General features: G+C 46.0%; 1 protein-coding gene across 1 annotated transcript; it reads left to right on the forward strand.

Moving 5' to 3' along the window:
* The first annotated feature begins 840 nt into the window (after nt 1–840).
* LOC115101133 (regulator of G-protein signaling 7-binding protein B-like) lies at nt 841–20,514 on the forward strand. Its single transcript, XM_029620368.2, has 6 exons — nt 841–1,208; nt 1,818–1,990; nt 11,299–11,429; nt 12,096–12,240; nt 13,361–13,431; nt 20,338–20,514. Exons 1-6 carry the CDS (start codon nt 1,059–1,061, stop codon nt 20,427–20,429), a joined length of 762 nt encoding a protein of 253 aa, XP_029476228.1. The 5' UTR covers nt 841–1,058; the 3' UTR covers nt 20,430–20,514.
* Nucleotides 20,515–27,149: the final 6,635 nt, after the last annotated feature.

A 27,149-nucleotide genomic window follows, 5' to 3' on the forward strand; every position in this document is an offset into this window, starting at 1 on the left:
TACTGTCAGGTAACTCCCCTGTCACCATATGTTACTGGAATCAAGAGCACTGCCTGAAATGTGTTTCTATTCTTTTTTGGGATGCATTTCTATAGGTCATATTTAAAAAGTTCTCACATGAAGCAGTTGTGTAGATAGGCCTATTTCATATTTTGTGACAGTTGAGCATGTTTTACCATCAATCTTTTCCCTGTCAAATCCACAATTGTTTTATGGGGGATATAAGTGTGATAGAAGTGTTATAGAAGTGAATGTGAAAGAACAAAAACTATGATTGTTCAAAAAAAGCTGGTTGAGAAATAGCTTTGCACCGAGACATAATAGGCATATTTTAATATTTTAAGCGCTTTAATATTTTTTGCAATTTTGTGTGTTCCAGGAACTCTATTGTGTCATTCAGTGTATTACCAGACATATTATACCAATTTTACATAACAAATAGCCAAATCTCTGCCAAGTTACCTGTCAAGTTTACAGTTTTCATTGGTTTGCATTTGTGGTGACAATATTTTGGTTTGCTTGTAAATTAGCCTAGGCCTATATATTTATAATCATCCACATGTAGACCTATCGATCTCAGATATCAGTCGGGGAGGCTTCGATGTGCATGTAAACTCATGAGATCTACTTTGAGTATATTACTACTGGTCTTTGAGTGTGCTCTTACTCCTGCCAGATACGAGTAATATTTTGAGGTATTTACGTCTACTCACGTTTTCATGTGACAGACTCGCATGTTTTGGAGTCGTCGATGCCTCCAATGACGGAGCAGTGACGAATGGCAGGCTCCGAGTGTATTCGCCTCTCACGTGAAAGCACAACGGAAGACCACATTCAGCCACAGTTGGCCTTCTGCAGGGTGAAGGTGACTCGTCTAGCCGCTGAGGGGTGAGCTGCAGAGAGGGAGCTGCGAGAAGCCATCCGCTACTCGCACTCATCCTGCAAGTTGAACATTTTAGACCCTGTAGGAACATCGACTAGAGCCTCCACCTCGGCTGCGACCTCGGGGGATATTATAGATAGGCTGTCCGCTGGGTTTTATCAGTGGCTGTGTATGCATGTGTTCTGCTCCGAACGGGCGCAAGAACCGCCCCAGATCCGCAGCGAACATTTTTCAGCTCAGCAAACCACTGCAGAGGGACCCCGAACGCCGGGAGAGCACCGAGAGCACGCGGAAAGCCCAGCGGGCCGTAGGCGAATGTAGGATGGTAAGTTATGATCTATCGTTCCCTCGTTAGTCGTAATAACTATGGAGTCATCGCTGGCATACTAGTATAACAGCAGACACATTGTAACCTATATATTTCCCCCATGAAAATCACGTGTTCTATTAAACCACAAAAACAAATTAAAATGCGCAGAGACACATTTCTTACCAAGCTACATTTTTCTGCCAACTAAGTCGTAAATGTGAGTCCAGGTACCATAGAGCGATTTATATAAGACTGTCCTTTGTGTCTTAGCGCTTTAAGGTGTGATAAACAAAATAATGTCTGTTGCACTCACAAGAGCATGCCACAAGGAGAGCTGGTGTAATATTACACCAATGTGCCTCAATTAGGAAGCCTATATATCGTCTATATGAATAGGCTATATTATGTAGCGCAATATTGTTATTATTCAAGTATAGGCTATATTATGATTAGTGAGGTGCAATTGGCTATGTGGCCTATACGGGTCGGGTGGCAGTCATAACATTGATCTACTGCGTGTCCACTTGCGTATGCAATAATCTTGTCGCTCCAATCTCCCTTGAAAATGTATGGTGCTGTGCGTTAACTTGCTGAAAGGGGTTATTTGTCCATGTTGCTTCTCAGACAGTCCAAGATTTCAACACTCTCGTGGCGCTGTACCGAGAACAGGTCATCACTATTGGGGAGATTTCGGCCGATTGTCCCTCTTTACGCGAGGCGTTGCACCGCACCAGGACCAAAGGATGTACCATGGCCCAAGCTGCCCATCAGAACCTCACCGTGATATCTGGATCTGGGTAAGGAATCTACGATATACGGATACAGTTTCATCAACATGATATGTTGACTTCTTCAATTGTCACTGGAACTGTCCATGGTGCTAGTGTATGTCATTTTAAGGCGCGCTATTCGAGATAACAGCTTGCTACATGGTATGAAAGTCCCGCCTACTTCCTGGATCATCTCCCACACTGTTTTGAATGGCCTTCAATACCCCTATTATATAATTAAATTCAAAACGCGTCATTTATGATATTATGGAAAATGATATATTCGTATTAGTGGATTAATTTACTTTTACCCAATGCCTTTGAAGGTTTTCAATAAGGAAAAATATTTGGGGGGTGATTTCTGGTATATCATAAAAATCAGTCACAGTTCAACAGTTAATTACCCGATTAAGTACAACACCATTGGAAATTAATGTTGACATTTCCATGTATAGGAATATAAATTTAACTTTCAACATTATTTTCCAATGGTATTGTAGGCTAATTAATCAGGTAATAAAAAAATCGTACTATGATTTATTAAATTTGATGATATATGAGAAATCACCAAAACCGGTTTGCCCTCCCTAATTTAAGATATATGTCAAACGTATCATATTCGTGGATTAATGTTCTTCTGATCAGTAGCGGTGCGTGTATAAAATCACTGGGGAAGCAAAAGAAAAAGCAATATTACATCCTAGTATGCTTTGTGATAATTGCGTTGTTTGCTCTATAACCTGTTAGTTCATATGCATTGCGACCGAGATATATAAGAGGCCGAGACAATAAGAATACACAGTACCAGGATAAATTCACACAAACCTTTGTTTTACCACGAAACCGGATAGCAACCTCTGTTACATGACCTACAGCATGGTTACGCAAGTTCATGTTTCCCATATTTTTGAATCACTAAACTATTGATTTAGAACCATAGAGTTACCGCAAGTCATTTCAACTTAAACATTTCAACATCATCAAATCACCTCTGCTTAGTCTAATACAGTGACAACTACAAGATACGATCATAGATACAATTTGGCTACCGGTACAAAGGCTTACAAACATTTACAATGAATAGCAAAATCACAGTGATCACAAGAATGGCTTCAGATCAAAGTCTACGTTGATACCGAACGGGGCAAGGGTCTTTAAATTAAAGATCCAGGCAGCCTCTCGTTTTAAGAATATATTGTCAAGGTCACCCCCTCTCCTACGGAGGGTGATGTGTTCGATGCCGATATAACTTAGGGACAAAATAGAGTGGTTCGCTTCCAAAAAGTGGGCCGCAACTGGGTACGTCGAGTTTTTGCACCTACAATTCTCTGACATTCATACTTTTAATTCGCACTTCGTATTACTCACATCATTTTTACCACAAGGACAAGTTATAAGATAAATAACTGCCCTAGTGGAGCACGTGATAACAGCTTTGATTATCTGTTTCCCTGTTAGGGGGTGTTTGAAGGATCTACATTTGTAAGTGTTATTGTCACGACTTCCGCCGAAGTTGGCTCTCCTGCCTGTTCGGGCGGTGCTCGGCGGTCGTCGTCACCGTCCTACTAGCCACTACCGATCCCTTTTTCGTTTGTCTATTGGTTTTGTCTTATTAGTTTCACCTGTGTGTATTTTAGTTTAATTAACGTCCTTATATGTAGTAGGTTGTCCCGCCCTTGTTTTGTGCGGGATTGTTTTTGTATTCATGTCATTTGGTGTAGTGCTTGTGTTTTATTCTCCGGTCTATTTTTGATCCTGTGTTGGATTATTCACCCTGTGTGTTGGGTTGACCGTGTTTTTGTGCGCCGGAGAATAAACGGTAAAATATCTGAAACCTGCTCTCTGCGCCTGATTCCACCCACCTTGATAAAACGTGACAGTTATTGCATTGAGCACAGCCATTACACTTATACTTTCCATCCGGTAAAGGTGCAACTAGACGTTGTGCAGCGGTATTTTGGGGTGGTAAATCAGAGTTGACCAATTGATCTGAGATTCCCGCCCCGCTAGAATACGACCATGGGAGGGTCCGAAAACACATTACCGATACTGTCATCGGATCTTTGAACGTGCCAATTTTTGAACGATTCCCTTAATTTGTTCAGAGAACTTTGAATAGTGGGCAGTAAGAACACAATAATGCTTCTTTTTGCGAGACTGTCCTTGAAAGAGATCATGTCTCAATTTGTTTTGCATTTTCTCAATGGCAGTATTAATCTGACAATTTTTTACCCCCTCTCCTTGAATTTTCTTTGCGTCTCAGCCATTTTTTGCAAATTATTTTGATTCGACAGAATTGGCTGTAGGGCAAACTGTTTTTCAAGGGAAGCGGGTGACTATCAGCCCTCAGCAAACTGTTACGATCAGTAGGTTTCCTGTAAAGATCAGTGTATAGAACATTATCCACGCACAAAATCAGAAGATTAAGGAAAATGATTTGAGGTGTGTCAGATTGCATAGTAAATCTCAGGTGCTCAGAACAAGAGTTAAGAATAGCATGGAACGCCTGGAGCTGTTTTGCATCACCCCTCCATAGAACACAAATATCATCAATGTACCGTTTCTAAATAATATAGTTAGGCAAGAAAACATTTTTGAGAGGATTGAGAATTTACTGTTTATCCATGTAACCCACATACAAATTAGCATAGTTAGGATCCACAAGGGATCCCATAGCAGTACCCTTCATCTGAATCTGAATAAAGAAATACCTTAGAAACATGAAATAGTTGTGTGTGAGTACCATTTCAGCCAATGTTATAATGCATGGACTGGTAGGTAGTTCAGTAGGGTCACGTTGCAGAAGAAAATGTTCTATGGCCTCAATACCGCGTGGAATATTAGTGCATAATGACTCAACATCAAAGTAACTATCGAAGTATTCTAAGGGAGAGGATCAAGAGATTCAATAATAGAGATCATACTGCTGGTGTCCTTTACAAAGGAGGGGAGCTGTACTACGAGCGGTCTAATAAAATAGTCCACAAAGGGGCTGTTACTGCATCAATGCCCGCTATAGGGCGCCCTGGAGGTTTTGTAACATTTTAGTGTAATTTTGGCAAAGTATAGAAAGTGGCAATTTTAGGGTGTTGAATAGCCAAACAGATACTTTTTTGGTTATCTGACCAAATGGGTTGTCAAGCAGTTGTCTATGACACTCATTTACATAAACTGTCCTATCCATGAGTAAAACCGACCCACTGTTATCAGCAGGACGGGTAAGGACTGACGTGTTGGATTGTACAACCGACTCACCCTTATCAGCAGGGCGGGTAAGGACTGACGTATCGGATTGTAAATCAAGCAAACTTGTTTTTCATCCTTAAGTAAATTATGGAAAGATATGTACTCATGTTTGTTCTTCAGCATATTAAACTATTGATTTAGAACAACAGAAAGTTACCTCAAGTCGCAAAGAAAACACCACTAACGTAAACTCACCCCATTCCGTACAAATGTGCACAATCACAACATTCAAACGAGGCTACAAAGAAAACTAATGGGACTGTAGCGACTGTGTTGACGTCAAAATCGGGGGTGTGAACTAGGTTTCTATTCAAGCGTTGATCGACATGGTAATGGCTCTATAGTATTGGAGAAAAGTTGAAAAAACTGACCCTCCGTTACATCTTGACGTGTCATGTCGTAACGTACAGCATGCATAAAGCAACTTTTTCTGTCTTACAATCTCTCTCCACCAGGTGTAGCACTTCTATCATCCTTTAAAAACAAGAAATGGACAGTGACGGGGGTAATGGACAGTGACCTATTAATTTTTTTCGTCATCATTGCAAGCGATCATCATTCTCAACGCCGCTGTTTACTTCTAAGATCACTTTAGTGTAACAGTATAACTTTAAACCGTCCCCTCGCCCATACCCGGGCGCGAACCAGGGACTCTCTGCACACATCAACAACAGTCACCCACGAAGCATCGTTACCCATCGCTCCACAAAAGCCACGGCCCTTGCAGAGCAAGGGGAACTACTACTTCAAGGTCTCAGAGCAAGTGACGTAACCGATTGAAACGCTATTTAGCGCGCACCGCTAACTAAGCTAGCCGTTTCACATCCGTTACATTAGCACCGCCCTAAAAACCCGATTCAAATTCAACACAAACTTTCAAATAGGTATGTAATGACACATTATATAAACTCTTTAAAGTGTTTTATTTACATGTTAGAGGTGATAAGGTGATAAGTCCAGGGTCCAGAGTAACGCTGAGGTCCTTCACATTATTATTTGAGACGACTGTACAACCATCAAGATTCATTGTCAGATTCAACAGAAGACCTCTTTGTTTCTTGGGACCTAAGAACAAGCATCCCTGTTTTGTCTGAGTTTAAAAGTAGAACATTTGCAGTCATCCTTATGTCTGAAACACATGTTTCCAGGCAGGGCAATTTTGGGGCTTCACCATGTGTGTGTGTTATCCGCATAGCAGTGAAAGTTAACATTATGTTTCCGAATGACACCACCAAGAGGTAAAATATATAGGGAAAACAATAGTGGTCCTAAAACGGAACCTTGAGGAACACCGGCATTTACCTATCCATGGCTAATTTAGGAAAGGAACAAATTTAGCGAGCTAGCTAGCCACCGGTGGACAGTGACATTGAGATGCAACATTTCAAGTTTCTTTCTGTCAATATTGATGTTTGGCTTGTGATTGGTCTGAAGCCAAATCCAAACAGGCTTCCATTGCTACATTTGTTTTTGGTGCACCAGGACCGTTTACAGCTGAGCTCACTCAGTTTAGCTCAATGCTGGTTGGTTAATATATATATTTTTATTGTATTTAACCAGGCGAGTCAGTTAAGAACAAGTTATTATTTACATTGACAGTCTACCGGGGAACAGTGGGTTAACTTCCTTGTTCAGGGGCAGAACAACATATTTTTACCTTGTCAGCTCAGGGATTCGGTCCAGCAACCTTTCGGTTACACAATGCTCTAACCACTAGGCCTCAAGGGAGGCCAAATGCTTGCTGGCTTCCCTTGCATTCAGTGCTACCAGTGGCAATATTCTTTCTGACCAGACAGCATCAGATAGAGAAAGCAGGGCGCAGTTTCGTTCGCTTGGTGTCACGTTTTATCAAGGTGGGTGGAATCAGGCGCAGAGAGCAGGTTTCAGATATTTGACAGTTTATTCTCCGGCGCACAAAAACACGGTCAACCCAACACACAGGGTGAATAATCCAACACAGGATCAAAAATAGACCGTAGAATAAAACACAAGCACTACACCAAATGACATGAATACAAAAACAATCCAGCACAAAACAAGGGCGGGACAACCTACTACATATAAGGACGTTAATTAAACTAAAATACACACAGGTGAAACTAATAAGACAAAACCAATAGACAAACTAAAAAGGGATCGGTAGTGGCTAGTAGGACGGTGACGACGACCGCCGAGCACCGCCCAAACAGGCAGGAGAGCCAACTTCGGCGGAAGTCGTGACACTTGGATGCTTTCTCCGGTGAGAGACATCCAGCCTTTTGCGAATTGAAGGACATTTCTGAAACACAGAGAGATTTAAAAAAAAATATATATATATATATTGCTTTTTACTTAGTCCATTTTTTGGGGAAAACCTGGCTTCCCTTGTCATCCATGAATACACTCCTCTGCACCAATACAGAAAGAGAAACACACTGTTTTGTCAATTATCACGTTGAAATCAATTATGCAAGAGGAGGAAGATGAGGTTGCACGTTCTGTTAAAAAACACTCCGAATTGGGAATAATGTGTACATCACTGTTTAGAGGACAATTTGTAGAAGACAGCTAGCTACATTTTGAAGTATTGCATTTTGATTCAAGTGGGTCGCTGACAGGGTAAGTGTAATGCAACACTGAAATTAATAGAACGGGGCAACCGTTTTGGGGTGTAGCTCTGTTTAAAATAACACTATTCAAAGGACACACAGAAACTTGGAATAACCTATACATGGTTGGTTAGATGAGAATTTATAAGGCTTATATCCAGTGATGTATATAAACCCTGGATTGCTTATGCTGTGCATTTGTGGTACGTCCAACCGGCCTCACAACCGCAGGCCATGTGTAACCACGCCAGCCCAGGACTTCCACATCTGACTTCTTCACCTACAGGATCGTTTGAGACCAGCTAACCGGACAGCTGAGGAGTATTTATGTCTGTAACAAATTGATTCTGATTAGCTGGGCCAGCTTCACGGTGGCTGGGCTTGGCTCCCAAGTGGGTGGGTTTATGCCACCCAAGCCCAACCATGGCAGCGCCCCTGCCCAGTCATGTGAAATCCATACAAATTTATTTCAATTGACTGATTTCTTTATATGAACTGTAACTCAGTAAAGGCGTTGAAATTGTTGCATGTTGCGTTAGTATTTTTGTTCAGTATATATTTTGGGATGATTTCATGAGGCTGCCTGCCACCACGGAAAAGGGGACAAACTACTTTTTCTGTTGGTTCAACGAATCGCTGCCATAGGATATCAACAGTGACAACGGCTGGCTGCTATTTAAGTTATAGTTTGACTGTCAGATCAGTGTATTGGTGTATGGCCAGCGGCTTGAATAGAGAGACCGCCCCAAATGAGGAAGAAAATGATAGCTGCGTTCTAAGTCCTGCGAGCCCCAGCGCGTATGACAAAGTTAGCAGTACAAAACCAAAGATATTCATCTGTTTTAAGCAATTGATTTTGTGTCATGTTGACTATACACTTTTATACTAACATCACCAATCTCAGGTTAATAGGATGTGTAATTCCCCCAATTCAATGTGTTCAAAACTTCAGTTTGTGTAATGTAGTAACAAATACTGTCCACATCATGGAAAGTACTGTAATATACATTAATTAGATATGGCAAAATCAATCTATTTAGGGTGATAGTAAATGAAGAAAACTCAACAATCACGTATATTTCTCACTAGTTTAACCATTTAGAGATTAAAAACATGAGCACTCCATAGTGAGTGTGCAGCAGCACATTCTTTCAACTTCCCGACTTAAATGGCCGCCTTTTCATGCATCTTTTGAAGGCCGTTCAAAAACAGCGTGATACTTGTTCCAAGAAGCAGGCGGGACTTTCATACCATAGTGACCAACTGTCTGCTTTATCAAGAAAAGCTACAGGGACTTTCTCATAGGTAGCCTGAAAAAGTGTTTAACACTTCTTAAAGTCACTGCATGATTCTATATGTGTTATTTCTTAGTTTTGGTGTCTTCACTATTATTCTACAATGTAGATAATAGTAAAAAAATTAAGAAAAACCCTTGAATGAGTAGGTGTCTCCAAATGTTTGACTGGTACTGTATATATGTGTACACTACCAATCAAAAGTTTGGGGTCACTTAGAAACGTCCTTGTCTTTGAAAGAAAAGTTGTTTTTGGTCCATTCAAATAACATCAACTTAATCAGAAATTGAGTGTAGACATTGTTAATGTTGTAAATGACTATTGTAGCTGGAAATGGCTGATATTTAATGGAATCTCTACGTAGACGTACAGAGACCCATTATCAGCAACCATCACTCCTGTGATCTAATGGCACGTTGTGTTAGCTAATCCAAGTTTATAATTTTAAAAGGCTAATTGATCATTAGAACACCCTTTTACAATTATGTTAGCACAGCTGAAAACTGTTGTGCTGATTTAAAGAAGCAATACAACTAGCCTTCTTTAGACTAGTTGAGTATCTGGAGCATCAACATTTGTGGGTTCGATTACAGGCTCAAAATGGCCAGAAACAAACAACTTTCTTCTGAAACACGTCAGTCTATTCTTGTTCTGAGATATGAACGCTATTCCATGCGAGAAATTGCCAAGAAACTGAAGATCTCGTACAGCACTGTGTACTACTCCCTTCACAGAACAGCGCAAACTAGCTCCAACCAGAACAGAAAGAGGAGTGGGAGGCCCCTGTGCACAACTGAGCAAGAGGACAAGTACATTAGTGTCTAATTTGAGAAACAGACGCCTCACAAGTCCTCAACTGGCAACTTCATTAAATAGTACCCGCAAAACACCGTTCTCAACGTCAACAGTGAAGATGCAACTTCTAGATGCTGGCCTTGCTGGAGGTGTAATGGTGTGGTGGTGCATTGCTGTTGAAGACACACTTAACCAGCATGGCTACCACAACATTTTGCAGCGATAAGCCATCCTGTTTGGTTTGCGCTTAGTGGGATTATAATTTGTTTTTCAACAGGACAATGACCAAAAACACACCACCAGGCTGTGTAATGGCTATTTGACCAAGGAGAGTGATGGAGTAATGCATCAGATGACCTGGCCTCCACAATCACCCAACCTCAACCTAATTGAGATGGTTTGGGATGAGTTGGACCGCAGAGTGAAGGAAAAGCAGCCAACAAGTGCTCAGCATATGTGGGAACTCCTTCAAGACTGTTGGAAAAGCATTCCTCACAAAGCTGGTTGAGAGAATGCCAAGAGTTTGCAAAACTGTCATCAAGGCAACGGGAGGCTACTTTGAAGAATATAAAATATATTTGGATTTGTTTCAAATCAAATCAAATGTATTTATATAGCCCTTCGTACATCAGCTGATATCTCAAAGTGCTGCACAGAAACCCAGCCTAAAACCCCAAACAGCAAGCAATGCAGGTGTAGAAGCACGGTGGCTAGGAAAAACTCCCTAGAAAGGCCAAAACCTTGGAAGAAACCTAGAGAGGAACCAGGCTATGTGGGGTGGCCAGTCCTCTTCTGGCTGTGCCGGGTGGAGATTATAACAGAACATGGCCAAGATGTTCAAATGTTCATAAATGACCAGCATGGTCAAATAATAATAATAATCACAGACAGAACAGTTGAAACTGGAGCAGCAGCACGGCCAGGTGGACTGGGGACAGCAAGGAGTCATCATGCCCGGTAGTCCTGAGGCATGGTCCTAGGGCATGGTCCTAGGTTTAACACTTATTTGGTTACTACATGATGCCATATGTGTTATTTCATAGTTTTGATGTCTTCACTATTATTCTACAATGTAGAAAATAGTAATAATAAATAAAAACCCTTGAATAAGTATGTGTGTCCAATCTATTGGCTGGTAGTGTGGGTGTGCGTGTGTGTGTGTGTGTGTGTGTGTGTGTGTGTGTGTGTGTGTGTGTGTGTGTGTATACATACATATATATATATATATATAGTATTTATTTTCTAAATACTTTGGGGGGACAAAATAATTCACTCACGGGCTGGTGTTGGCAGTGAGCCACCTATTTCCAGCCCCTGCTTTAAAGCCAGGGGGATTCAAGAAGGGCCAAGGATAGGAGACAGTGATCAGATTTGAAACTGTCTATTCTCCAACTGTATATATGTGCTTTAGGCCAGAGGATGGGGAGATCCACCCAGAGATCTGCCGGCTCTTCATTCAGCTGCAGTGCTGCCTGGAGATGTTCATCACGGAGATGCTCAAATCCATGTGTCTACTGGGAGTGCTACAGCTCCACAGGAAAGGTGCTATACCAATCTCAACCAGCAGAGGACAGGGTAGTCCATAGTAAAATGTTCAGTGTCATACCAAGATAAAGAGCAGTGTATCTTCTCACAATGAAATAAGATGTATCTACTGTAGTATGGCACACATGAAGACATCAAAGCCAAATTCCATAGTTTTCTTATTACATTTACATTACATTTAAGTCATTTAGCAGACGCTCTTATCCAGAGCGACTTACAAATTGGTGCGTTCACCTTAAGACATCCAGTGGAACAGCCACTTTACAATAGTGCATCTAAATCTTTTAAGGGGGGGTGAGAAGGATTACTTTATCCTATCCTAGGTATTCCTGAAAGAGGTGGGGTTTCAGGTGTCTCCGGAAGGTGGTGATTGACTCCGCTGTCCTGGCGTCGTGAGGGAGTTTGTTCCACCATTGGGGGGCCAGAGCAGCGAACAGTTTTGACTGGGCTGCGGGGGAACTGTACTTCCTCAGTGGTAGGGAGGCGAGCAGGCCAGAGGTGGATGAACGCAGTGTCCTTGTTTGGGTGTAGGGCCTGATCAGAGCTTATATATATTCTTACAGACAAAGCATTGGAACATTTAGACATGCAGTTCAGACATTCACAAGCTATTCACAGGTTACCCAGTGTTATATGTTGATCATATGCAAATCCCTCTCACAGGAAAAGATTCATACCCAGAGCCCAGGTTGGACTTCAAGATGGATGAGAGCTCTGATGTGCCCATTCTGGAGGAGCACTCCTCCTCACCTGTAGACTACCAACATGAGTCCTGGCTGGTGTGCACCGATATTGAAAACATAGAGAGGTACAGTATAATGCAAAATGCTAATACACTCATGGTCTCTCATAGTGAGAATGTCCAGGTCACATGAGTATAGGCCATACATAAAGAGGATTATCAACAGATTGGACATCATAGTCAACATTATATCATTGATGAGCTTTAGTCTGTGATGCTTTTGCAAAAAGATGTGCGGTATTGATGCATAATGCATTCAATGTGAGAAAAAAAGTTGGTGATAAACCTGCAATGGGTAAATTGGTGAAAGACTCAGACAGACACAGACGCAGGCAGGCAAACTCTAATCTCAACCCACAGGATTATGGTTAGGGTGGTCACGTTCTCCAAACTGCCTCCAACCGCACCGCAAATGTGTACGGCCCAGTACATCACTGGGGCCAAGATTCCTGCCTAATCATAGACTGTTGTCTCTGCTACCACACAGCAAACGGTACAGGAGCGCCAAGTCTAGGTCCAAAAGGCTTCTTAACAGCTTCTACCCCCAAGCCGTAAGACTCCTGAATAGCTAATCAAATGCCAACCTGGACTATTTGCATGTTATTTTTCAATTTTTCTCATTTATTTTTTTGTATTTATTTTTGTATTTGATTTTTTCTTCAGTTTATTTTAGTAAATACTTTCTTAACACGTTTTTTTTTCTTCTTAAAACAACATTGTTGATTAAGGGCTTGTAAGTAAGCCTTTCACTGTAAGGTCTACACATTTGTGATGAATACAATTTGATTTGATTTTGAATATCATCAAGGACCTCAGCCACCCGAGCCACAGCCTGTTCACCCCGCTACCATCTAGAAGGCAAAGACGGTACAGGCGCATCAAAGATGGGAGTGAGAGACTGAAAAACAGCTTCTATCTCCAGGCCATCAGACTGTTAAACAGTCACCACTAGCCGGCCTCCGCCCAGTACCCTGCCCTGAACCTTAGTCACTGTTCTAGCCAGATACCACCCGGTACTCTACCCTGCACCTTAGAGACTACTGGCCTATAGAGTCATTGAACACTGGTGACTTTAATAATGTTTATCCGGAGGTAGCTTGGCAGTTAAGAGTGTTGTGCCCCATTAGCTCAACATACCCCACTCTCCCCTAAATTGATTTAACCATGATTCCCCCTGTCTCCCTAGGGACATGCGAGAGATGAGAAACCTGCTAAGCAAACTCAGGGAGACCATGCCTTTACCACTGAAAACCCAAGGTAAGTGGAATTTATACGGTATGAGTGTCACGACTCAGGATAAGACCCAGATGCAGACATAGGAGGCGGATAGTACAATTCTCAGAATATTTATTATAACAAAAAGGGACAGGCAAAAGCCAGGTCGAGGGCAGGCAGGTACAGGACGGCAGGCAGTGGTTCGTTAAGCAGGTCCGAGTCAGGCAGGTACAGGACGGCAGGCAGTGGTTCGTAAAGCAGGTCCGAGTCAGGCAGGTACAGGACGGCAGGCAGTGGTTCGTAAAGCAGGTTCGAGTCAGGCAGGTACAGGACGGCAGGCAGTGGTTCGTAAAACAGGTCCGAGTCAGGCAGGTACAGAACGGCAGGCAGTGGTTCGTAAAGCAGGTCCGAGTCAGGCAGGTACAGGACGGCAGGCAGTGGTTCGTAAAGCAGGTCCGAGTCAGGCAGGTACAGGACGGCAGGCAGTGGTTCGTAAAGCAGGTCCGAGTCAGGCAGGTACAGGACGGCAGGCAGTGGTTCGTAAAGCAGGTCCGAGTCAGGCAGGTACAGGACGGCAGGCAGTGGTTCGTAAGCAGGTCCGAGTCAGGCAGGTACAGGACGGCAGGCAGTGGTCCAGGAGTCAGGCAGGTACAGGACGGCAGGCAGTGGTGGTCCGAGTCAGGCAGGTACAGGAAGCAGGCAGTGGTTCGTAAAGCAGGTCCGAGTCAGGCAGGTACAGGACGGCAGGCAGTGGTTCGTAAAGCAGGTACAGGACGGCAGGCAGTGGTTCGGAAGCAGGTCCGAGTCAGGCAGGTACAGGACGGCAGGCAGTGGTTCGTAAAGCAGGTCCGAGTCAGGCAGGTACAGGACGGCAGGCAGTGGTTCAGGTACAAGCAGGTCCGAAGCAGGTCAGGCAGGTACAGGACGGCAGGCAGTGGTTCGTAAAGCAGGTCCGAGTCAGGCAGGTACAGGACGGCAGGCAGTGGTTCGTAAAGCAGGTCCGAGTCAGGCAGGTACAGGACGGCAGGCAGTGGTTCGTAAAGCAGGTCCAGGAGTCAGGCAGGTACAGGACGGCAGGCAGTGGTTCGTAAAGCAGGTCCGAGTCAGGCAGGTACAGGACGGCAGGCAGTGGTTCGTAAAGCAGGTCCGAGTCAGGCAGGTACAGGACGGCAGGCAGTGGTTCGTAAAGCAGGTCCGAGTCAGGCAGCTACAGGACGGCAGGCAGTGGGTTCCGAGTCAGGCAGGTACAGGACGGCAGGCAGTGGCAGGTCGAGTCAGGCAGGTCAGGCAGGTACAGGACGGCAGGCAGTGGTTCGTAAAGCAGGTCCGAGTCAGGCAGGTACAGGACGGCAGGCAGTGGTCAGGCAGGTAAAGTGGCAGGTCCGAGTCAGGCAGGTACAGGACGGCAGGCAGTGGTTCGAGTAGCAGGTCCGAGTCAGGCAGGTACAGGACGGCAGGCAGTGGTTCGTAAAGCAGTCAGGCAGGTACAGGACGGCAGGCAGTGGTTCGTAAAGCAGGTCCGAGTCAGGCAGGTACAGGACGGCAGGCAGTGGTTCGTAAAGCAGGTCCGAGTCAGGCAGGTACAGGACGGCAGGCAGAAGCAGGTCCGGTCAGGCAGGTACAGGACGGCAGGCAGTGGTTCGTAAAGCAGGTCCGAGTCAGGCAGGTACAGGACGGCAGGCAGTGGTTCGTAAAGCAGGTCCGAGTCAGGCAGGTACAGGACGGCAGGCAGTGGTTCGTAAAGCAGGTCCGAGTCAGGCAGGTACAGGACGGCAGGCAGTGGTTCGTAAAGCAGGTCCGAGTCAGGCAGGTACAGGACGGCAGGCAGTGGTTCGTAAAGCAGGTCCGAGTCAGGCAGGTACAGGACGGCAGGCAGTGGTTCGTAAAGCAGGTCCGAGTCAGGCAGGTACAGGACGGCAGGCAGTGGTTACAGGACGGCAAAGCAGGTCCGAGTCAGGCAGGTACAGGACGGCAGGCAGTGGTTCGTAAAGCAGGTCCGAGTCAGGCAGGTACAGGACGGCAGGCAGTGGTAAAGCAGTGGTTCGTAAAGCAGGTCCGAGTCAGGCAGGTACAGGACGGCAGGCAGTGGTTCGTAAAGCAGGTCCGAGTCAGGCAGGTACAGGACGGCAGGCAGTGGTTCGTAAAGCAGGTCCGAGTCAGGCAGGTACAGGACGGCAGGCAGTGGTGGTCCGAGTCAGGCAGGTACAGGACGGCAGGTCCGAGTCAGGCAGGTACAGGACGGCAGGCAGGCAGTGGTTACAGGACGGCAGGCAGTGGTTCGTAAAGCAGGTCCGAGTCAGGCAGGTACAGGACGGCAGGCAGTGGTTCAGGTACAGGACGGCAAAGCAGGTCGAGTCAGGCAGTACAGGACGGCAGGCAGTGGTACAGGGTCAGGCAGGTACAGGACGGCAGGCAGTGGTTCGTAAAGCAGGTCCGAGTCAGGCAGGTACAGGACGGCAGGCAGTGGTTCGTAAAGCAGGTCCGAGTCAGGCAGGTACAGGACGGCAGGCAGTGGTTCGTAAAGCAGGTCCGAGTCAGGCAGGTACAGGACGGCAGGCAGTGGTTCGTAGCAGGTCCGAGTCAGGCAGGCAGGCAGGCCGAGGTCAGGCAGGTACAGGACGGCAGGCAGTGGTTCAGTGGTTAAAGCAGGTCCGAGTCAGGCAGGTACAGGACGGCAGGCAGTGGTTCGTAAAGCAAAGCAGGTCCGAGTCAGGCAGGTACAGGACGGCAGGCAGTGGTTCGTAGTAAAGCAGGTCCGAGTCAGGCAGGTACAGGACGGCAGGCAGTGGTTACAGGACGGCAGGCAGTGGTTAAAGCAGGTCCGAGTCAGGCAGGTACAGGACGGCAGGCAGTGGTTCGTAAAGCAGGTCCGAGTCAGGCAGGTACAGGACGGCAGGCAGTGGTGGTTCAGGCAGGTAGGCAAGCAGGTCCGAGTCAGGCAGGTACAGGACGGCAGGCAGTGGTTCGTAAAGCAGGTCCGAGTCAGGCAGGTACAGGACGGCAGGCAGTGGTTCGTAAAGCAGGTCCGAGTCAGGCAGGTCAGGGCAGGTAGCAGGACGGCAGGCAGTGGTTCGTAAAGCAGGTCCGAGTCAGGCAGGTACAGGACGGCAGGCAGTGGTTCAGGCAGGTACAAGCAGGTCCGAGTCAGGCAGGTACAGGACGGCAGGCAGTGGTTCGTAAAGCAGGTCCGAGTCAGGCAGGTACAGGACGGCAGGCAGTGGTTCGTAAAGCAGGTCCGAGTCAGGCAGGTACAGGACGGCAGGCAGTGGTTCGTAAAGCAGGTCCGAGTCAGGCAGGTACAGGACGGCAGGCAGTGGTTCGTAAAGCAGGTCCGAGTCAGGCAGGTACAGGACGGCAGGCAGTGGTTCGTAAAGCAGGTCCGAGTCAGGCAGGTACAGGACGGCAGGCAGTGGTTCAGTGTAAAGCAGGTCCGAGTCAGGCAGGTACAGGACAGGCAGTGGTTAGTAAAGCAGGCGAGTCAGGCAGGTACAGGACGGCAGGCAGTGGTTCAGGCAGGTACAGGACGGCAGGCAGTGGTTCGGGAAGCAGGTCCGAGTCAGGCAGGTACAGGACGGCAGGCAGTGGTTCGTAAAGCAGGTCCGAGTCAGGCAGGTACAGGACGGCAGGCAGTGGTTCGTAAAGCAGGTCCGAGTCAGGCAGGTACAGGACGGCAGGCAGTGGTTCGTAAAGCAGGTCCGAGTCAGGCAGGTACAGGACGGCAGTGGCAGTGGTTCAGGCAGGTACAGGACGGCAGGCAGGTCCAGGTCCGAGTCAGGCAGGTACAGGACGGCAGGCAGTGGTTCAGGCAGGTACAGGACGGCAGGCAGTGGTTCGTAAAGCAGGTCCGAGTCAGGCAGGTACAGGACGGCAGGCAGTGGTTCGTAAAGCAGGTCCGAGTCAGGCAGGTACAGGACGGCAGGCAGTGGTTCGTAAAGCAGGTCCGAGTCAGGCAGGTACAGGACGGCAGGCAGTGGCAGTGGTTCAGGCAGGTACAGGACGGCAGGCAAAGCAGGTCCGAGTCAGGCAGGTACAGGACGGCGGCAGGCAGTGGTCCGAGTCAGGCAGGTACAGGAAGGCAGTGGGTCCGAGTCAGGCAGGTACAGGACGGCAGGCAGTGGTTCGTAAAGCAGGTCCGAGTCAGGCAGGTACAGGACGGCAGGCAGTGGTTCAGGCAAAGCAGGTCCGAGTCAGGCAGGTACAGGACGGCAGGCAGTGGTTCGTAAAGCAGGTCCGAGTCAGGCAGGTACGGAAATAGGCAGGACAGGACGGCAGGCAGTGGTTCAGGTAAAGTAGGTCCCAGTCAGGCAGGTACAGGACGGCAGGCAGTGGTTCGTAAAGCAGGTCCGAGTCAGGCAGGTACAGGACGGCAGGCAGTGGTTCGTAAAGCAGGTCCGAGTCAGGCAGGTACAGGACGGCAGGCAGTGGTTCAGTAAAGCAGGTCCGAGTCAGGCCGAGTCAGGCAGGTACAGGACGGCAGGCAGTGGTTCGTAAAGCAGGTCCGAGTCAGGCAGGTACAGGACGGCAGGCAGTGGTTCGTAAAGCAGGTCCGAGTCAGGCAGGTACAGGACGGCAGGCAGGCAGTGGTACAGGACGTAAAGCAGGTCCGAGTCAGGCAGGTACAGGACGGCAGGCAGTGGTTCGTAAAGCAGGTCCCAGTCAGTGGGCAGGTACAGGGACGGCAGGCAGTGGTTCGTAAAGCAGGTCCGAGTCAGGCAGGTACAGGACGGCAGGCAGTGGTTCGTAAAGCAGGTCCGAGTCAGGCAGGTACAGGACGGCAGGCAGTGGTTCGTAAAGCAGGTCCGAGTCAGGCAGGTACAGGACGGCAGGCAGTGGTTCGTAAAGCAGGTCCGAGTCAGGCAGGTACAGGACGGCAGGCAGTGGTTTAAAGCAGGTAAAGGCAGGTACAGGACGGCAGGCCGGGAAGCAGGTCAGGCAGGTACAGGACGGCAGGCAGTGGTTTGTACAGGAAAGCAGGTCCGAGTCAGGCAGGTCACGGCAGGCAGTGGTACAGGACGGCAGGTACAGGAGTGGTTCGTAAAGCAGGTCCGAGTCAGGCAGGTACAGGACGGCAGGCAGTGGTTCGTAAAGCAGGTCCGAGTCAGGCAGGTACAGGACGGCAGGCAGTGGTTCGTAAAGCAGGTCCGAGTCAGGCAGGTCCCAGTCAGGCAGGTACAGGACGGCAGGCAGTGGTTCAGGTAGTCAAGCAGGTCCGAGTCAGGCAGGTACAGGACGGCAGGCAGTGGTTCGTAAAGCAGGTCCGAGTCAGGCAGGTACAGGAGGCAGTGGCAGGCAGGTGGTTACAGGACGGCAGGCAGTGGTTCGTAAAGCAGGTCCGAGTCAGGCAGGTACAGGACGGCAGGCAGTGGTTCAGGCGTACAAAGCAGGTCAGCAGGTCCGAGTCAGGCAGGTAGGCAGGACGGTCAGGCAGTGGTTCGTAAAGCAGGTCCGAGTCAGGCAGGTACAGTGGGCAGGTCCGGTCAGGCAGGTGGTTCGTAAAGCAGGTCCGAGTCAGGCAGGTACAGGACGGCAGGCAGTGGTTCGTAAAGCAGGTCCGAGTCAGGCAGGTACAGGACGGCAGGCAGTGGTTCAGGCAGGTACAGGAAGGTCCGAGTCAGGCAGGTACAGGGCAGTGGTTCGTAAAGCAGGTCCGAGTCAGGCAGGTACAGGACGGCAGGCAGTGGTCAGGCAGGTACAGGACGGCAGGCAGTGGTTCGTAAAGCAGGTCCGAGTCAGGCAGGTACAGGACGGCAGGCAGTGGTTCGTAAAGCAGGTCCGAGTCAGGCAGGTACAGGACGGCAGGCAGTGGTTCGTAAAGTAGGTCCCAGTCAGGCAGGTACAGGACGGCAGGCAGTGGTTCGTAAAGCAGGTCCGAGTCAGGCAGGTACAGGACGGCAGGCAGTGGTTCGTAAAGCAGGTCCGAGTCAGGCAGGTACAGGACGGCAGGCAGTGGTTCGTAAAGCAGGTCCTAGTCAGGCAGGTACAGGACGGCAGGCAGTGGTTCGTAAAGCAGGTCCGAGTCAGGCAGGTACAGGACGGCAGGCAGTGGTTCCTAGTCAGGCAGGTACAGGACGGCAGGCAAAGCAGGTCCGAGTCAGGCAGGTACAGGACGGCAGGCAGTGGTTCGTAAAGTAGGTCCGAGTCAGGCAGGTACAGGACGGCAGGCAGTGGTTCGTAAAGCAGGTCCGAGTCAGGCAGGTACAGGACGGCAGGCAGTGGTTCGTAAAGCAGGTCCGAGTCAGGCAGGTACAGGACGGCAGGCAGTGGTTCAGGCAGGTACAGGACGGCAGGCAGTGGTCCCAGTCAGGTCAGGTCAGGCAGGACAGGACGGCAGGCAGTGGTTCGTAAAGCAGGTCCGAGTCAGGCAGGTACAGGACGGCAGGCAGTGGTTCAGGCAGGTACAACGGCAGGCAGTGGGTAAAGCAGGTCCGAGTCAGGCAGGTACAGGACGGCAGGCAGTGGTTCGTAAAGCAGGTCCTAGTCAGGCAGGTACAGGACGGCAGGCAGTGGTTCGTAAAGCAGGTCCGAGTCAGGCAGGTACAGGACGGCAGGCAGTGGTTCGTAAAGCAGGTCCGAGTCAGGCAGGTACAGGACGGCAGGCAGTGGTTCGTAAAGTAGGTCCCAGTCAGGCAGGTACAGGACGGCAGGCAGGCTCAGGGTCAGGACAGGCAGAAAGGTCAGAACTGGGAAGACTGGAAGACTAAAACTTGAGAACAGGAAAAATGGGAAACATGCTGGTATGACCTAACAAGACGAGACGAACAGACAAACAGAAATATGTAGCGGATAATGGGGAAAATGGGAGACACCTGGTGTGGGGTGGAGACAACCACAAGGCCGGTGAAACAGATAGGGTGTGACAATGAGTGGATTAAATCATTTAAAAAATACACAATATTGAAGGCGCTGCACTGCACTGTGCTCAGGTTTCGCTGTCTGTGTTCTGTCTAGATGACAGCAGTCTGCTGAATCTCACTCCATATCCGCTGGTCAGGCAGAGGAAGAGGCGCTTCTCTGGGTTCTGCTGCCTGGTGTCCAGCTGAGTGCCTGATAGGTCCTGCAGACAGCAGCAAGGGGAACACACCAACCCTACCCAACATCTTACATGTTTTCCAACTTATTACTGCCATTTAGGAAATTATCTTTTTTTTAAAATCTTATGCTGATCAGTCACTTTACTTTTGAATAGGATTCGCTGTAGAAAAAGCATTTCAAAGGATAATGATGTTATGCATATTTTGCTATTATGTTATTCAAGCCATCTCCCTTTGTAAGAAAAGGAGAACCTTTATAGGTCTATAGGCAAGCCCAAACAGATGTGCCAAGCTGATGACATAAGAGATTCAGTATGTTGGTAGACGGCTTCGCCTAAACTCTGCCTTCAGACCTCTTCCTCAGAATGTCATTATATTTATTTCACTGTGCAATGCTTCTTTTGCAGTCTTCAATGAAAAGGAAATCGGTCTCCAACGTACATTTTCCATCAGAAGGGCTTTGCAATGTTACTCCTAAAAGCCATTTGTCAATGAATGTAATTCAAATATATAAACAATGGTCAAATTCTGTCTTGTATGAAACTTTCTTTGAATAATTTTTTATTTAGATGATCTGAAGATGTCTACTGTAAATCTTATTTATTTACTTATTTTGTATGTCTTGGCAGAAAGAGTACAGCATGAATATTGCTCAAAGTAGTGTTTGTAGTGTATAGATGTTGCGCTATAGATTATTCTATGAATGATAGTATGTATAGGCCATTTTATAATGTGAATAAACTTTTTGTATAGAAATAATAGTTTTTGTCTGGTTTATACAGTGGCTCTGATCTGTAGTGTCTTGATGTTTGGATTCAGAGCCAATACTTGATGCCCACTGAGAGGATACACCCATCTAAAAAATATACTGTAAACCATAGTATACTACAGTGTCTTCAGAAAGTATTCACACCCCTTGACAGCCTGAATTTAAAATTGATTCAATGGAGATGTTATGTCACTGGCCTAGACACAATACCCCATAATGTCAAAGAAGAATCTTGTGAACATTGCTGACAAATCGATTTTTATCCCACTTTGTAACAACAAAATGTGGAAAAAGTTGAGGGGTGTGAATACTTTCTGAAGGTATTGTAAATAGTATATTATTTACTGTAGCATTTTTGCGGACTTTATTGTACTATTCAATGTAGTGTTTACTGTAGTTTACTGTAGTATACTGTAGTATTTATAAATACTGTTGTAAAAGAAAACTGTAGTATATACTATAATTCATGTACTATTTTTGCAGATAGTAGTATACTGTTGTATTTGGGTCTTTCTATAAATAAAGTGGCCAATGTGTAACATCAGGGTAAACATTTCAAAATGGTTTGATATACGTATATTTAAATATGATTTTCTTGCAGCTTCACATGTGTGGTTACAGGAAAAAGAGTCTAGGTAGGCATTTACATTTACATTTAAGTCATTTAGCAGACGCTCTTATCCAGAGCGACTTACAAATTGGTGCGTTCACCTTAAGACATCCAGTGGAACAGCCACTTTACAATAGTGCATCTAAATCTTTTAAGGGGGGTGAGAAGGATTACTTTATCCTATCCTAGGTATTCCTGAAAGAGGTGGGGTTTCAGGTGTCTCCGGAAGGTGGTGATTGACTCCGCTGTCCTGGCGTCGTGAGGGAGTTTGTTCCACCATTGGGGGGCCAGAGCAGCGAACAGTTTTGACTGGGCTGCGCGGGAACTGTACTTCCTCAGTGGTAGGGAGGCGAGCAGGCCAGAGGTGGATGAACGCAGTGCCCTTGTTTGGGTGTAGGGCCTGATCAGAGCCTGGAGGTACTGAGGTACCGTTCCCCTCACAGCTCCGTAGGCAAGCACCATGGTCTTGTAGCGGATGCGAGCTTCAACTGGAAGCCAGTGGAGAGAGCGGAGGAGCGGGGTGACGTGAGAGAACTTGGGAAGGTTGAACACCAGACGGGCTGCGGCGTTCTGGATGAGTTGTAGGGGTTTAATGGCACAGGCAGGGAGCCCAGCCAACAGCGAGTTGCAGTAATCCAGACGGGAGATGACAAGTGCCTAGATTAGGACCTGCGCTGCTTCCTGTGTGAGGCAGGGTCGTACTCTGCGGATGTTGTAGAGCATGAACCTACAAGAACGGGCCACCGCCTTGATGTTAGTTGAGAATGACAGGGTGTTGTCCAGGATCACGCCAAGGTTCTTAGCGCTCTGGGAGGAGGACACAATGGAGTTGTCAACCGTGATGGCGAGATCATGGAACGGGCAGTCCTTCCCGGGAGGAAGAGCAGCTCCGTCTTGCCGAGGTTCAGCTTGAGGTGGTGATCCGTCATCCACACTGATATGTCTGCCAGACATGCAGAGATGCGATTCGCCACCTGGTCATCAGAAGGGGGAAAGGAGAAGATTAATTGTGTGTCGTCTGCATAGCAATGATAGGAGAGACCATGTGAGGTTATGACAGAGCCAAGTGACTTGGTGTATAGCGAGAATAGGAGAGGGCCTAGAACAGAGCCCTGGGGGACGCCAGTGGTGAGAGCGCGTGGTGAGGAGACAGATTCTCGCCACGCCACCTGGTAGGAGCGACCTGTCAGGTAGGACGCAATCCAAGCGTGGGCCGCGCCGGAGATGCCCAACTCGGAGAGGGTGGAGAGGAGGATCTGATGGTTCACAGTATCGAAGGCAGCCGATAGGTCTAGAAGGATGAGAGCAGAGGAGAGAGAGTTAGCTTTAGCAGTGCGGAGGGCCTCCGTGATACAGAGAAGAGCAGTCTCAGTTGAATGACTAGTCTTGAAACCTGACTGATTTGGATTAGGCACAATGAGACCATAACTCCTAGCAACAGCAAAACATCGGTGTCATTCAAAATGTCACAGGAAACATGTATACTGCTTGTTTCTTTGTCATGCCTAGTAGCCAGGTCTGTTTGTGCTTTAGTCAACTTATCTCTCATTTATAGCCATGCTAAACATTCCAGAATAATTCAACAACAGCATTTCTATATTTTTGAATAGTTGATATAATTTAATACAATAATATAATACAATGGGTTCTGTCAACAAAAACGTTGACAATAATAATAACAATAAAATCATTATAATTAGTCAACTCTTCAAGCAGTGTGTGTGTGAGTGAGTCTGTCCTTCATTCCTTTGTCCTCTAGAATGTCAGAGGGGAGCGACCTCTGACCTCATCCAATGACTTTTGAGAAGGAGACGAGGAGAGAGAATGCAACGAATCAAGGAAATTCAATTGAGATTCTCCCAAGGACAGAGGAAGCAAGTATTTGACAGCTACAGTATTAAACATGTTTGACAGTGCCAGGCTGACTGACTGAGCTACCATAATACCCATGGCCTGCCGAGAAACAACCCCTAGTCCCTACTGCCCAGTCTAGACACTTGTGGAGATCTGAGAGAGATTGATGGGTGGTGACATCAGTTACCCTCTGATAGGCTTGATGGAATTTTGGTGGTATTGCTAACACCTGTCCAATTCTCTCAGATCTCCACAAGTGTCTAGGGGTAGGGGCTTTGGTTTTATATAATGTTTACATTTCTATTCAACAAGGAATAAACAGGTCGTTTTCGCATTCCCGATTGTTCCGTTTTAACTCGGAAAACATTAGATCAAAATGTACACGAACCGTAATCTTACCTCGGGATTCTTGAGTTAACGTTGACATGATGTAGGCTAATTATCTTGACCACCTAATTATCTTGACCACCGTAACAACACGGACACCAAAATGTTCTGTCAATCTTCGAGATCAACATTCATTCCCACACTTTGGCTGTTGTTAAATTGTCGGCGGTATCACACAAGCTCTTTATCCTTTAGTGAATCAGCTGATGTTGAGAGAAAATGTCCCCATGTAGCTGAACAGCTAGACATCAAATGCGCATCGAACAACATTTATCCAGTAATTACTGAAGAACCCCTTTAATTAAAGACAGTATTGATTTTTGTTTTATTAATCATGTTAAAGTTCCTCTTTATGTTAGAAGCATTGGATTTTGCAATCACATACAGTACATTATTTTGGATATGTCTGCCCATAAAAACTGTTTTCACACCGTAACATAGGGAAATAGAAAATGTTACGAGGTTACAGTACACTTCCGAGATCTCCGGACAAAAAAAAGAATCTGACAGCAATATCCAGAAATTTCATAGGATCAAGTTGAATGTGTAATTAATTTGTTAAATGCTTAGTATATGATGTAACATCAAACAACAGTATCATCAATGTAAGGAAAGAAAGGTAGTGTTTTGTGTCACATGATTTTTGCCAAGACTCCAAGCATGAGAGGATTTAAACATAGGTTTGGATTCAAAGCATGAATTATATTGAATGTACTGTTGTAGTCGGAAGTTTACATACACCTTAGCCAAATACATTAAAACTCAGTTTTACACAATTCCTGACATTTAATCCTACTAACAATTCCCTGTTTAAGGTCAGTTAGGATCACCACTTTATTTTAAGAATGTGAAATGTCAGAATAATAGTAGAGAGAATTATTTATTTCAGCTTCCATTTCTTTCATCACATTCACAGTGGGTCAGAAGTTTATATACACCAAATTAGTATTTGGTAGCATTGCCTATACATTTTTAACTTGGGTCAAACGTTTTGGGTAACCTTCCACAAGCTTCCCACAATAAGTTGGGTGAATTTTGGCCCATTAATCCTGACAGAGCTGGTGTAACTGAGTCAGGTTTGTAGGCCTCCTTGCTCTCACACGCTTTTTCAGTTCTGCCCACACATTTTCTATGGGATTAAGGTCAGGGCTTTGTGATGGCCACTCCTATAACTTGACTTTGTTGTCCTTAAGCCATTTTTCCACAACTTTGGCAGTATGCTTGGGGTCATTGTCCATTTGGAAGACCCATTTGCGACCAAGCTTTAACTTCCACATAATTTTCTTCCTCATGATGCCATCTATTTTATGAGTACACCAGTCCCTCCTGCAGCAAAGCACCCCCACAACATGATGCTGCCACCGCTGTGCTTCACGGTTGGGATGGTGTTCCCCTTTTTCCTCCAAACATAACGATGGTCATTATGGCCAAACTGTTCTATTTTTGTTTCATCAGACCAGAGGACATTTCTCCAAAAAGTATGATCTTTGTCCACATGTGCAGTTGCAAACCGTAGTCTGGCTTTTTTATAACGGTTTTGGAGCAGTGGCTTCTTCCTTGCTGAGCGGCCTTTCAGGTTATGTTGATATAGGACTCGTTTTACTGTGGATATAGATACGTTTGTACCTGTTCCCTCCAGCATCTTCACAAGGTCCTTTGCTGTTGTTCGGGATTGATTTGCACTTTTTGCACCAAAGTACATTCATCTCTAGGAGACTAATACCGCTCTTCCTGAGCGGTATGATGGCTGCGTGGTCCCATGGTGTTTATACTTGCGTACCATTGTTTCTACAGATGAACGTGGTACCTTCAGGCGTTTGGAAATTGCTCTCAAGGATGAATCAGACTTGTGGAGGTCTAAAACCTCCGACTTCAACTATATCTATGTTCCCCTTTTGTATGTTAGTATATTCACATGACAAAAATTGCAAATGATTTATTCATGACTTTGTAACAGTTCCAAACAGTTGTCCACTACAATAAATGCTCACCCTTACCCTAGTTTATAGAAAGATCCATTTACTGTAGTGTTTTTGCATACTTTAGTATACTGTAGTATTTTCTGCAGTGTTTTTGCAGACTGTAGTATACTGTAGTATTTTCTGTATTGGTTTTGCAGACAGTAGTATACTGCAGTATTTACTGTAGTGTTTTTGCGGACTCTACTGTAGCGTACTGCAGTATTTACTGTAGTGCTTTTGCAGACATTTCTATAGTATTTACTATAGTAATATTGTTTTAATATATTTGACATAGAAGTGGAGGCTTTCTCTTTGATTAAAACTACTGGAGAAATACTAAAAGAGCTCATTTTCGATAACCTGTAGGTAGGCAGGACTGGGGTCTGAATGGATAGTTCAGAGCTTCTGCTCTTTCTATAACCTGTAGGGAACACAGTATACAGGATAGTCTATACTTGGCACAGATTTCTCACTCATGGGTGGCACAAATTGTGATATGGTGGACGGAAATGGGCAGGTATATGCAAATTAAATACTGTTGTATATACTATAGTTTCAAAAAAACAGTTTACTTCAGTGTTTTTTGTGTGGATAATACTAGTATTTACTATAGTATTCTACAGTATACTACAAAATGCTGTAATAAGTACTACACATTATCAAGGGATACTACAGTGTGTATACAGTGTGTATAGTGTTCTACAGTATATTCTACAATACTGTAGTATTCTATAGTAAAGTGTTGTATTTTTCATGTGGGCAATGATGGAGAGAAATGGTGGATACTTACAGAGCTATAAAAATCATCACAGCATGAAACCCTTTTCATTTGTATCAGTGTTACAGGAATGCAGTGTCTGATTCATGAACTCTCTCTTTCGACACTCTTTCTAGGACTATGTTAAAGGGTGGGGTGTCAACAGGGGGAGAGTTAACCTTTTGCTGCAGTGAGCTAAATCAGTCTCACACAAAGTGATTGATGGTAGTCTTAAACAAATCTACATTGAAACAAAAGTACACACATGGTTATGGGCTTAAAGATATATAGAGAGTTAAATGTATTCAATTTTGAGGTTGCATTCCAATATTACACTTTATATACATCACAGAACACTGAAATATATCAAAACTGTTTGACATAGAAACAC

This window comes from Oncorhynchus nerka, linkage group LG19 (assembly GCF_034236695.1).
Source record: "Oncorhynchus nerka isolate Pitt River linkage group LG19, Oner_Uvic_2.0, whole genome shotgun sequence".
In the NCBI taxonomy this organism is placed as follows: Eukaryota; Metazoa; Chordata; class Actinopteri; order Salmoniformes; family Salmonidae; genus Oncorhynchus; species Oncorhynchus nerka.

What these genes read in the sequence shown, in the direction of transcription:
- LOC115101133 (XM_029620368.2), top strand. Translation starts at nt 1,059, where the DNA reads ATGTGTTCTGCTCCGAACGGGCGCAAGAACCGCCCCAGATCCGCAGCG. An exon ending in CCGTAGGCGAATGTAGGATG is followed by an intron (nt 1,209 to 1,817) that starts GTAAGTTATGAT and finishes GTTGCTTCTCAG; the next exon opens with ACAGTCCAAGATTTCAACAC. An exon ending in GATATTGAAAACATAGAGAG is followed by an intron (nt 12,241 to 13,360) that starts GTACAGTATAAT and finishes CTGTCTCCCTAG; the next exon opens with GGACATGCGAGAGATGAGAA.